This window comes from Podarcis bocagei (genome assembly GCF_964188305.1).
Source record: "Podarcis bocagei genome assembly, chromosome: 1".
Taxonomy (NCBI): domain Eukaryota; kingdom Metazoa; phylum Chordata; class Lepidosauria; order Squamata; family Lacertidae; genus Podarcis; species Podarcis bocagei.
In genome coordinates, this window is record NC_138125.1 from 84325650 (window position 1) to 84337777 (window position 12128).

A 12128-nucleotide genomic window follows, 5' to 3' on the forward strand; every position below is an offset into this window, starting at 1 on the left:
GCACATGTTCCCAATGCAAATTTCATTGGATATCCCCAAGTTCATGTTTTGAGTGTTACAAATATTTTTTCTCAGTACTGTTCATAGTTTTGTATATATATTTATTTCATAAAATGTATACACCACTTGATTGTAAAAATAAAACCTCAAAGTGATTTACAAAGAGAAAAAATTACTGGTAAAACAGTTAAAAACAGCTACTTGAAACATTCAAAAAAATTGAAATCAGCAATAAACTAAAAACACACTAACATTCTACATATTTGTGTGAATTTGTTATATTCCCTCTCCCATCTCTAAGTTAGAAACTTTATAAAAAATCCTTCCAGTAGCACCTTAGAGACCAACTAAGTTTGTTATTGGTATGAGCTTTTGTGTGCATGCACACTTCTTCAGATACTTTAGAAACTTTAGATTTTTTCCTCCATGGGAAAAATGTTCCACCAGCATCATTTCATTCACTCTTTTCTGTATCTTCACATTCTTCAGTAATTTCTACTCTCATAGGATGCACACAGAGCATGATTGTATGTACCAAATTTGGGGTACAAGCCAGTAATTCAGTACAGCAAGAAGCTTCTCCTTAGTGACAAGGGAGTATCACAGAGCAACCTGGTGCCTCCAGATGTTTTGAGACTACAGCACGCTGGCTGGGGCTGATAGGACACCAAATGGACAAAGGCTAACTGGGAGAGAAGGAAGGGCTCCCAAGCCTTCTATTTCCTTCTATTCCCAAATGTCCTGGCTTTTGCCAGTTTACCTCATTTTCAAACAGCTGTTGCAGTTGTGCTGCCAGGAGGAGGATTACGGAGCTGATCTCTCTGATCCTGTTGATTCTTGGTCTGAGAAGAATGATCTCATTACACTGGAATGGGCTGCAGGGGGTCCTCTTGGTTAGTACAGCAGCAGGGAAAAGCTGCAAGATGCATTCCCAGCACTCATTTTAAAAAAGCAATTTGACGTGCTCAATTAGGCAGTGTAAAGTGGTCATCTCAAGCAGCAGTTGTTAGGGGGAGACAACTGCAGCCCCCCAAGTTGATTCTCCAGAGTCCCCAGCCACTCTCACCCTCTTTAGTCTCATCCTCCCCCCAGCCATAATATTTGTTTATTACTGGGCATGTGGTCCGCCTGTCTTATCTGCTTGCCCTCTTATGTTATAGACATGCTATAGGCAAAGGGACCTGACCAAGACTACAGGCAGAGGGAGGCAGTTCACAACACCCTCCAGCAGACACTACATGTGCCCCTGAATTGCTCTTCTCACACAAGACATTGGTGCTACTGTTGCTGCACTGCAGTTATTCACTTGAGGATACAGTGGGCACAGCAGTTGCCAGGCAGCCCTGCAAGAAAACAGTGAACAAGGGGTTGGAGGACTGAGCTGTGTGTATCATGGGGCCTGTCTTCACAAGTCAGCCTGTGGACTTCAGGTGGATAAAGTTATCCCATTGCCAGTAACGAACTGAGATTCAACTGCCAAGTTCTATATGTGGAAAGGTGGGGGGAGGGGACACCATCTTGCCTTTCATCTCCAGCAGCAAAATGCATTGGGAAGAACAAGAACATGTGATTCTGGATGACAGACATCACAGCAGCCTCTATGCAGCTTCAGAAGTTGAAAGGGAACTTTTCTGAGTTACAAATCTCTGCCTGGATGTCTCTATAGAACACACACAGCCATTAGGTGGATAGCCATTTCAGAAGATTGGGAGAAAGCCTTCACATACCACGAGAGCAATCAGGACCCTGTGACTGTAATCCTGTACCTAACTCAACCTCTATCGTTTCTGGAAAGAGAAAGTATTCCATGATCCAGAGATAAGAGTAGAAGAGCACCCTGAGCATTGGCAGACCTCTGGATCAAAGCAACCATCTTAACCCTCAATAAGTTAATGAGCTCACTTATCTTGCTTCAAGCCTCCTGGCTCAGTTTAGAGCAAATGACAGCCTAGATGAGAAGATTACCCTAAGCACCCACCTCCCTAAGCACAAGCCAGGGGGAAGTTTCCAGCAAAAGAGCACCATTTTGTATAACAGAATCTAATTTAATGCCATTTGATTTATTCTTAAACTTCAGTGTACAAAATCATTACAATTCTCATTATAACTTATGCCATAGGCTAGGAAAGTGATGTGCTTAAGGCACTCCAGGGAGCTTCATAATGGAACAAGGATTTGAATCACATTGGCCCAATGGGATCTTGCACCTGCTGTTTCCCCAATATGATTCAGAGAACATCTAACCTGGTTGAGCAGTGAGCCATTTCCCCAACTTGTTGTCACAAAATGCAGTGCAGGCTAAAATCTCTCAGCCACAGGCATGGCAATATATGCACACACCTACAACTGAGGATCACATCCTATGCATCTGTTGAAGTGAGATCTAGTTCACTAAAGCTTATGAGCCACTAAACTTTTTGCTGTAGAAGACTATTATGGCTACCTGTTTGGAAATTACCAAGATCAAAAGGTGGGAAGTGGAGAGCTAGTGTGCATCGAAATGAGGTGGCAAATAATATATTATTATAACTTTTAAAGGGGTGAACAGAGCTATGGGATGCTGATTATGATCGGGGGGAAGCATGGGGGGGGGGGAATAAGCACACACAGCCTCCTTGATCTAAAAGCAGGAGCTCTTGCATTTACTTCTTTTTAAAGTGGGAGATTTGATCATAAATCTCCCACCACCTTGTGTATGTTCACCCTTAGTTGTCTTGTGCTGCACTTCTGAAGCCACAAAAGCTACAAATCCTAGCTTATGGCTTCACTATATATGCTACCCTGGGTTCGTTCGGGAGGGGAAATGGGATATAAATTTAACAAATAACAATAGTAACTACAACAATTATAATAAGCCACTTGGCTCTAGCAAATTAATCACATCTCCTCTTGATTGCAGTGGGCTTCTGCTGAATTTAGTTACCATACTTTCCCTACCAAGCAAAGATGTGCAGAACTCTTTATTGAAACTTGCTTCATTAACATTAGTGTATACAAAACTACAAAGCACCCAGAGGTCACCAGAAAAGCTGCAACTTGGTGAAGGAATCCATTTCATTGCTTGCCATTCCCATTGATGGGGCGCTGTTTGTGGGCATCAGACTCCAAGAAAGCTTTGAGGAGCGGTCGGGCGTTGAGCCGCTGCACATAGCTAGCCAGCAAGGGGAGGGAAGCCAGGCAGTCAGGGGCCAGGACCAAATGCACATTTAATAGATCAAGCAGATTGTAATCAGCAAAGGAGATCTGGAGGAAGAAGAAAACAAAAGAGGCAGGTGTCAGTGGGTGAGAGAGAAAGGGCCAGTCAAGTATAAAACACCATCATTCCTCAGTACATTAGATGTAGCTTAAGCAGGGGAAGTTCACATGGTGTGGGTGTGTCACAGCATACTATAGTAAAACACACCAGAGCATGCATGTAAACTGAATACAAGACAAGTCACTGCAGGGATAATCTCTACCACATTTTTGGCTGCACACCTCCTAAAGCAGAGGCAGGATTTTTTGCGTGCAATAATTCTGTGGAATTGCAGGAAAGCACAGAAGTCAGAATTGGGTACAGAATCTCAGTTTTCTTTTAAACTGTTTTTAAAAGCAGTTCTGTCAAGTTTTGAACAGTGCGAATAGAGGTCCCAAACAACTGTTTTCACTCCTATAATTTTGAAAATGTCCCATTTTTAATAAAAACATGAAAGCGCTTTTTTAAAAAAGCAAATGTTCTAGTTCTTAGGGCTATGGTGAGAGGCTTGGAAGCATAGAGGCAACAACTAGCAAAATCTCAGTAGCCTGAGTGAGTGGTTACACAAGGTTCTGGCAACTAGGGACGTGGTTTCCTAGGGACTAGTGGCCTGCATTGATTTTTGCCCCTCCCTTGACACAACATGCATAATTTACATAGATCCCGGAATACATCATTTATTGATCACAGAATGTAGATTTCTGGGCAACCCCTGGCACCTTTGGGCAACTGCTAGGACCACTGCAGAATATTGTTTTGCTCTGACCTGGCAGGAAAGCCCACTGGTCGAGGAGGTGGCCTAGTAGGGGACACTTTACCCAGGGCACTGGTAAACCTGGAGCTAGGCCTGCTGTTGAGTGACAAGACTTAATTTACAGCGGGGTGTGTGTGTGTGTGAACTAGCCCACCCTTCACATGCCACATTGGACAGGTTGGGCAGGCTGGCCCATCTGTCAATCGCCTGGTGTCACCTGAGTGCACTCAAAATGTGCTCACGATTCTTCCTTTACACCCTTAGTTTTTATTTTAAAAAAATATATACCATAGACTAGGAACAGCTGTGGATGGAGGACTGAAAACAAAGTACAAGCTGATGAAGTAAAGAATTATAGCAAGCATAGGGATCCTCATCAGGATCATCCTCCTGGCCAAATTGGCCATCTTGTCACGCACCTGTCATCACAATGATATCAAGTGCAATATGCTTTGAAGACCTGAAGATAGCACTACAAAGCACCTTGCAAGGTGCTAGTAAAACGAAGCCTCCCCGCCCCTTCTTTCAGCAGGGGTTTCTATGAAAAATCTTTCCTGAGATGTGAAACCCCCTATTGGACAAGACCAACCCATGACTGGATCTCCAGCAGGCAGATTGCCTTACCTGTTTGCCTACAATGAAGGTCTTCCCACCATCATTCTGAGCCAGAAGGTTCTCAAAAGGACGCAGCTCTCCCGGCAAGGCCTTAATATAGTCCGCTTTGCCAGCCTCCTGTCAAGGTACAATAATCAGATAAGAGAAAAGCCTCGTTGCTTCTTCCATTCTGCTAGAAGAGAGCTCCAAGCCTGGCTGACACGACTCATTGCAGTGGAAGCAAGGAATCTGCATTTTCTTGGCTCCCAGCAGTGCTCTTTCCTTACAGCAGGAGTGGGGAATGTGTGGTCCTCCAGGGGTGTTTGACTCCAACTCCCCTCTGTCTCAGCTAGCACAGCCAATGATCAAGATGATAGGAGTTGGAACCCAACAACATGCATAGGGCTATGGGTTCCCCATCCTCCTCTTACAGAAAGCACAAACAGCCATGCCCTCAGGCAAACCAGTCTCTACTCTCTCCCAACTTGTCCCTTTTATCAAGGACCATTTGCAACTTGGGAGTGATCATCTGAACTGCACACATTTGGATTATAGGCTTGAATGTTGGGGCTTGGAAATCTGCAGCAAACTCTGTCTCTCCCTTTGAGGTAGGATATCAGCAGTTTGATCAAATTGCGGGAGGCAGTGGAGGACAGAAGTGCCTGGCGTGCTCTGGTCCATGGGGTCACGAAGAGTCGGACACGACTAAACGACTAAACAACAACAATCGGCAGTTAAGATGAATGTTTTACCAAAAATGATTTTCTTATTTCAAACGATTTCCATTTTAGGAGCTATGAACTGTTTTCAAAACTGGAGAAGGAATATCACAAGGTTTATATGGAATGGTAAAAGGCCAAGAATAAAACATCTTATTCTTATTGACCAGAGGGAGAGAGGGGAGTTGCTCTACCTGATTTTGAACTCTATCACGCTGTGGCTGGGCTGTCATGGATTAGAGAGTGGATCATACTTAAAGATATGGATCTGTTAGATTTAGAAGGCTTTGACAACAGGTTTGGTTGGCATGCGTATTTGGTTTATGAGAAAGTTAAGGTACACAAGGGGTTTTTAAACTATATAATTAGGAAATCACTTTCTAAATTCTGGGATAAATATAAGGGAATATTGGAACCTAAAATCTCCTGGTGGACCTCCCCGATAGAGGCCACAGAAGTAAAAAGGAAAAATGCAAAAGGTGATTTGGCAACGTATAGAATGCTACTAGAGGAAAACAACAATAAACTAAATTTGAAACAAACTGATGAAATTAGAAGGAATGTGATGGATTGGCTACAATATTTTCAAATAAATGAGAGGTGGAACATTGATAGACAAGCTGGATTTGAAAAAGAAACATCAAGATTAGAAAAAATAATAACAGTACAAGCCAAAAATAAGCATATATGCAAAATGTATAATCTTCTACTTGAGTGGGAGGATAAAGAAGAAGAAGTCAAAAGTTCAATGGTATGTTGGGCCTAAGACCTTGGCCATAATATCTACATGAAGTTATTTGACGCAAAAAGTAAATCAAGAGTGGATTATATTCAAGGAGTATCTGAAAAATTACTGTGACAGCAAAAACCTCGTGGCAGATCTTGAATGAGTCTTGCAATGTATAGATAATATATGTAAATTTAATGTTTCTATTTAATTTCTCTTTTTTCCTTTTCCAAAAGACTTAAGAAAATAATATAATAATATGATACCGTGTAAAATATAACAAGTGTAATTTAGTGTTTTTGAGAACAATCGGAAGTCTATTTTAGGTCTTTTTAAAATTTCTTGTATTTTTAATTTTTTTGTTGCATGGGATGGGATACAAATTGTAATATAGTATATTGTTGTATAATTTTGTGAAATATATTTAATAAAGATTGGTGTGTTTTTTAAAAAAGACCTCTCTCCATCACCCTACCTAGTTGACAGATATTTCAAGAGTCTATTAAGGGGACAGAGCTCTCAATTTCAGTGTATGGAAGCAAACTCAAGCCCTCCCACACCCAAGCTCACATAGTTTTGATAGATGAGGCGGCCATATTTAATACGCAGGTCCTCCACTCCATCATTCACCATGTCCAGCAGCGTCGCTTCACGGGCATCTTGACCATAGAGTCCTGAGCAGCAAAGAAAAAGGGTCGGTGAGGGAATGTTCAAATTACTATCCAGACTCTCTCACAGGATAGTTGCACAGAGAGCAAGAACTCTCATCTATCTGCTGCGTTCTTGAGGGGGGATATTTTAAAAAACAAAACTTAATAACTACCAATTGTGCCCCATTCCCTCCCCCAAATGCTGTCTTCAAGTAGTGAAGGATCTGGGCCCCAATGCAATTTTGATTTCTTGTTTTATATATTACCCATTGTCTATTGTCACTTAATATAGTTTTATGTTTTTTATTCTTGTTTCTTCTCTATTACTTTATGCTTTTATTTTTGTCAGGACTTATGGCTAGTATTACTCAGAAAAATACTTGTATCATTCAAATATTAAAGTGGTGTACAACTAATATACTTCTAAATAAACACCCAAATCACACGTGAACACAAATCAGTGCTATCTTCTGTTACCACCACTATCGCCATCTATTCACCTGCTAACCCACCCAAGAGGCAAATTTACAGACACGCATCTCCTCCATATGCATGCAGCTCTCCCTTGGAAAGGCAATCAGCACAGATTTGCCATAAACCCAGGTCTACACACTCCACTTCTACTTGCACCCCTGCCTATCACCAACCGTACCGTGATTCCTTGCCAAGTGGCGCAGGATTGCGTTGGACTGGTACAGCAGAAAGTCTCCATCCTGAAATCTAGGCAGCTGGCCAAAGACCTGGTGAGGAAGGGGAGGAAAGGCAGAAAGGTTAGTGACTGGATATCCCATACCTATTTCTCAGTGAGAGAGGGGCCCGGTTGGCTTGTAGCTTACCGTGTGTAGACAGAGGAGCAAAGGACCAGTGTGAAGGGCCTAGGAAAACCCATTTCTCACAAGAACAGAACTCACTGCCCACCCCCCAAAAAACCCCAAATCCTAACTCCAGAGTTTACTACTTATACTCACACAAGATTTCTTGAGGTCTCCCTTGGACCAAATCTCCATGGTTACCACATCCTCTTTCCACTCCTGCCCCTGATCAGCCAGCAACATCCTCATGGCTTCGCAGCGCCCTAGGAGAGGCAGAAACCCAAATCATCAGGTGTGAACACACAGCACACTGGTTCCTTAATTCTCACAAGGTGCCAGAGGCCTGCCCGCTGTGCTTTCAGAAGCACCCACCATCTTCTCTCTCATCCTGCCCCCTTCCAGAAAACCATTCCAAAGCGAAAAATCATGAGCTCCTCCATTGATGATTTCCTCGGGTCTGCCATCTTTCTCACCCCCGTCTCTATCTAACAGAGAAAGCCCTCGCCTGCAAAAGGCTTCTCTCCAGGTCAGAAGTGTACTCCCTTTCATTCCTGTACAGTAAACCTCACGGAGGTCAAACAGGGCTGCTTTCAAGCAATCATAATAGGCGAAGATCCGGCTGTACTGTAAATGCATTATTCTGAGGTTGCCGCAACACTTTCTCTACTAAAGAGGGGTCCAAACCCATCATGATCATGGGGTGGGGGTGGGGCATGAATTCATCCAAGACTTTAGTTACGTGATTTTGCACTCACCGCGTACGGGGAAATAGGTGATCGTATATTTTCCAGGCACTAGAAAAAAGACGAAGAAAAGACAAAGCAGATCAGTTGGACTGGCACGCCCCCGTCCTTCTCTTCCCTCCGCCACCCACGCGAAACACGGTACTTTTATTCATTTTTTGCATGCTGGGGAGGGGGCTAACCGCGCGACCCTAACCACTGAAGCCCTACTGAAATCACTGGACTTACTCTCGGGTAAGTGGAAAGTAGGATCACGAAGCCTTAGCAGGTGTCGCCTTCTCGTGTCCCCAGCAGAAGCCCAGCGGAGGAGGAGGATCCCGTCCCGCGTTGTACTCACTGCCGGAAATTTCCGTGAGCCAAAGAAAGCAGCTCAGCCTCCTCGGAAGAATGCTGAGTCATGCCGTGGCAGCAGCCCTTTCTTAAAGGGGCAGGAGCCACCCAGATCCTGCACGGAAAGAGCGCCTCCAACGTGGCTAAGTCACCAAGCCAAGGCGGATCAAAACTTAGCCCCAGGGAATAAAGATTCTGGTGGTTTCAATGCTACCAGGACTTCACCTGCCAAGTTAAAGAAACAAAACAGACTGCTTCTGTACATCTGAGGATGCTGAACTCCATTGTCCTTATTGATGCTGGACCACAACCAGCTCTAATCCGGAGGATCCGGATTAGGAAGCAGGGATTTGGGGGGGGGGCAGGGAGGGATATGTGTGAGGAGTGAATTGCAGTACCCTTAATTCTTTGAATCTGCTTTGAATGCATGGCAGGGGGTTGGACTAGATGATCCTCAGTGTGCCTTCCAACTCTACAATTCTCTGATTCTATGTGCTTAGGGTATACTGTACACAGTCTAACTGAAAAAGCTGCAACCAGTTTGCTAGGAGGCAGCAAAAAGGTTTTGCATCCCTCATCCCACTAGCACCCTCCATAGGGTCTGACCACCCCCTGCGTGACATCTCTATGGGGTTCATGACATCAGGATCAATACAGATTGTGGCTAGCTGTGTGAATGTGGCTGCAAAACTAGCAGTGGGAGTGCACTGGATGCAAGAGTAAGCAGTAATGTGAACGCGCCCTCAGTCATGCTTAGATGAGACCCAGTGAAATCAGTGGGGATTCAGTTGGTCCGTATCAGTACATTTATACTCCTCTACTTTAAGGCAGGAGTTGGCAAGGTTTACCTTGACTGAGCCAGTTCACTCCAGCAAAGATCCCTTTGTGGGCCAGATTGCGTGCTTGCATGAGCGCTCGCGCCCGCAATTTCCTGCGTCTGCGTAGACGCGATTTTCAGCATCTGTGCAGATGCGATTTCCAGCGCCGTGGAAACAAGTCCCCACGCCGCATTGCGCTGGTTTACCGCAGCACACGGGGACTCGCCAAGCTGCGGCTCGGTTCGGGGGTGGCTCGTGGGCTGGTTAAACAACCCCTGTGGACCGCTTGTGGCCTATGGGCCTTAGGTTGCTGACCCCTACTCTAAGGGCTCCTCAAAACTTTGCTTGCCCCATGCCTAGAAAGCACGGGTTCAATAGGAATAGGTTTTCCGCTTGCCCCAGAGAAGCCCTAAGATGCTCAAGACAGTGCACACAATTCTCACCCCATTTAACCTTCACAAACACCCTGTGAGATAGATTAGTTTGAAGGATAGTGACTGTCCCAAGGTTGCCCAGTGAGTTTCGTGACTGAGTGTGGATTTGAACCTGGATTTCCCTGGTCCTGATCTGATCTGAGCTGCTATACTGCACTAACAATGTTTATTTAAAGCCTTTTTACCCCATTTTTTTGTTAGATTAGTTTCCAAAGATATAAAGGGAAAAGGACTTTGCACCTCTTTGTTTGCAATGCCTGCAGCCATCATTCATTCCCCTTCAAAGCCCACTTCACTCACACACACACACACACACACACAGAAAAAGCTTTTCCTGGATCACTATAGCTTTACTTTACAACTCTGCCTGTGACTACTCAGTCTTCTGTTACAGTACCTGCCCTAACCTTGCCACTTTTTATTATTCACTTATCTATTTTATTTATTTATATCCTGCCTTTTCCCCAGACTCAAGCCTCTCCTTATTCCTTTACCTTCTCCACCCTACTCTGCATGTAAACCTGGGCAAAGACAGGTCTTCTTCAGGAAAATGTATGGTGCCTGCACTTCCCAGCATACTCTGTTGGTGTAAAGGAAGCCTTCAACCACGCAAATGAGAGCAATGCTAGCAGCAACAGGAGTGAGGAGGAGGTGGCTGACTGCTGTAATATCAGCTGAGGGCACGGATGGGAGAGGTTGCTATACACTGTTGCCTGGTCTGAGCCATGGCCATTGAGATGCGCTACCCCTTGTGAGCTCTCCTTGGCTGCTGTTGCTTTCTCTTGGGCATTATGAATGCCTTACACACCTGCGTCACTTGGCATTGTTTTCCGTGCTCTTCATTGCTGCGCAGATGGTACTTCCACTGGGGGGGGGGGAGAACAAGATTCGTTCATCTAATGAACTCTTTTCAGTTTATCTGAAGAAGTGTGCATGCACACGAAAGCTTATACCAAGAACAAACTTAGTTGGTCTCTAAAGGTGCTACTGGACAATTTTTTATTTTTATATATATTTCTCCCCCCCCCCCCATTTGACCAATAACAAAGGAGGATGATAGCAATGTTTCCTTAGGTGTTTAAGAAGAAGAAGAGTTTGGATTTGATACCCCGCTTTATCACTACCCAAAGGAGTCTCAAAGCGGCTAACATTCTCCTTTCCCTTCCTCCCCCACAACAAACACTCTGTGAGGTGAGTGGGGCTGAGAGACTTCAAAGAAGTGTGACTAGCCCAAGGTCACCCAGCAGCTGTATGTGGAGGAGCAGAGATGCGAACCCGGTTCACCAGATTACGAGTCCACCACTCTTAACCACTACACCACACTCACCTCCATCAGCTCTGCCTCCTGCTTTCTCACCCTCTCCGAGTGCTTTAGCTTGAGTGGAATGTGTCATGGAATTGTGGTCATGCCTCTTGCTTGTCTCAATAGAGAGAGGCATGAGCATGTATGGAATCCTCTGACTGTTGTGTAGTTGAAATGCTGCCTACTGCACAAAGAGTCACATTCACTGCTCTGCCCACTTTTGGCTCTGGCATCACCTCCCACTGGCGCACACGACCCAATGGTCACCACCGAGGGAATGTGGCACTCAGGCTGAAAAGTGTACCCCACTCCTTGCTTACATGCAAAATTTGGGACGGATAAAAGAAAGTGCTTCTTTGTGCAGCGCATAGTTAAACTATGGAACTCGCTCCCACAGGAGGCAGTGATGGCCACCAACTCGGATGGTTTAAAAAGAGGATTAGACAGATTCATGGAGGAGAGGGCGATCGATGGCTGGTAGCCATGATGGCTCTGCTCTGCCATCATGGAAGCAGGCAGAAATGTTTCAGAATACCAGTTGCTGGAAACCGCAGGAGGGGAGAATGATCTTGTGTTCAGGTCTTACTTGCTGCTTTCCCACAGGCTTCTGAGTGGCCACTGTGAGAACAGGATGCTGGACTAGATGGGCCATTGGCCCAGTGGCGTAGCATGGGTTGTCAGCACCCGGGGCAAGGCAAGTAATTTGCGCCCCCTCTGCCCTAGGGGCAGAGAGCTGCGAGTGTGAGCGCGCGCCCCCCAGATGTTGCGCCCGGTGCGGCCGGCCCCCCCTGCACCCCCCACGCTACGCCACTGCATTGGCCTGATCCAGTCGTCTCTTATTGTGTTCTTTAATTACATGGGTCCATTTGGGAGGTGGGAGGTGAGACAGAAGCACTGATGGGGCGGTGAGAGAATTCACCCATCAAGTTATAATAATATATTAATAATAATTTATTATTTATGCCCCGCCCACCTGGCTGGGCTTCCCCAGCCACTCTGGTGCGGCTTC

At 45.1% G+C, this 12128-nt stretch overlaps 1 protein-coding gene across 1 annotated transcript; it reads right to left on the minus strand.

Annotated features, from left to right (window-relative positions):
* Positions 1-2039: 2039 nt before the first annotated feature.
* On the minus strand, positions 2040-8633 carry GSTP1 (glutathione S-transferase pi 1). Its single transcript, XM_081171230.1, has 7 exons — positions 8463-8633; positions 8247-8285; positions 7648-7754; positions 7332-7419; positions 6600-6703; positions 4614-4721; positions 2040-3243 (listed from the first exon to the last, which is right to left on the minus strand). Coding segments are annotated over exons 1-7 (636 nt in total). The 5' UTR covers positions 8464-8633; the 3' UTR covers positions 2040-3054.
* Between the last annotated feature and the right edge of the window lie 3495 nt (positions 8634-12128).

What these genes read in the sequence shown, in the direction of transcription:
- GSTP1 (XM_081171230.1), bottom strand. An exon ending in GCCTCATCTATCAAAACTAT is followed by an intron (nt 4,722 to 6,599) that starts GTGAGCTTGGGT and finishes GTACCTTGACAG; the next exon opens with GAGGCTGGCAAAGCGGACTA. An exon ending in CCTTCATTGTAGGCAAACAG is followed by an intron (nt 3,244 to 4,613) that starts GTAAGGCAATCT and finishes TTCTTCCTCCAG; the next exon opens with ATCTCCTTTGCTGATTACAA.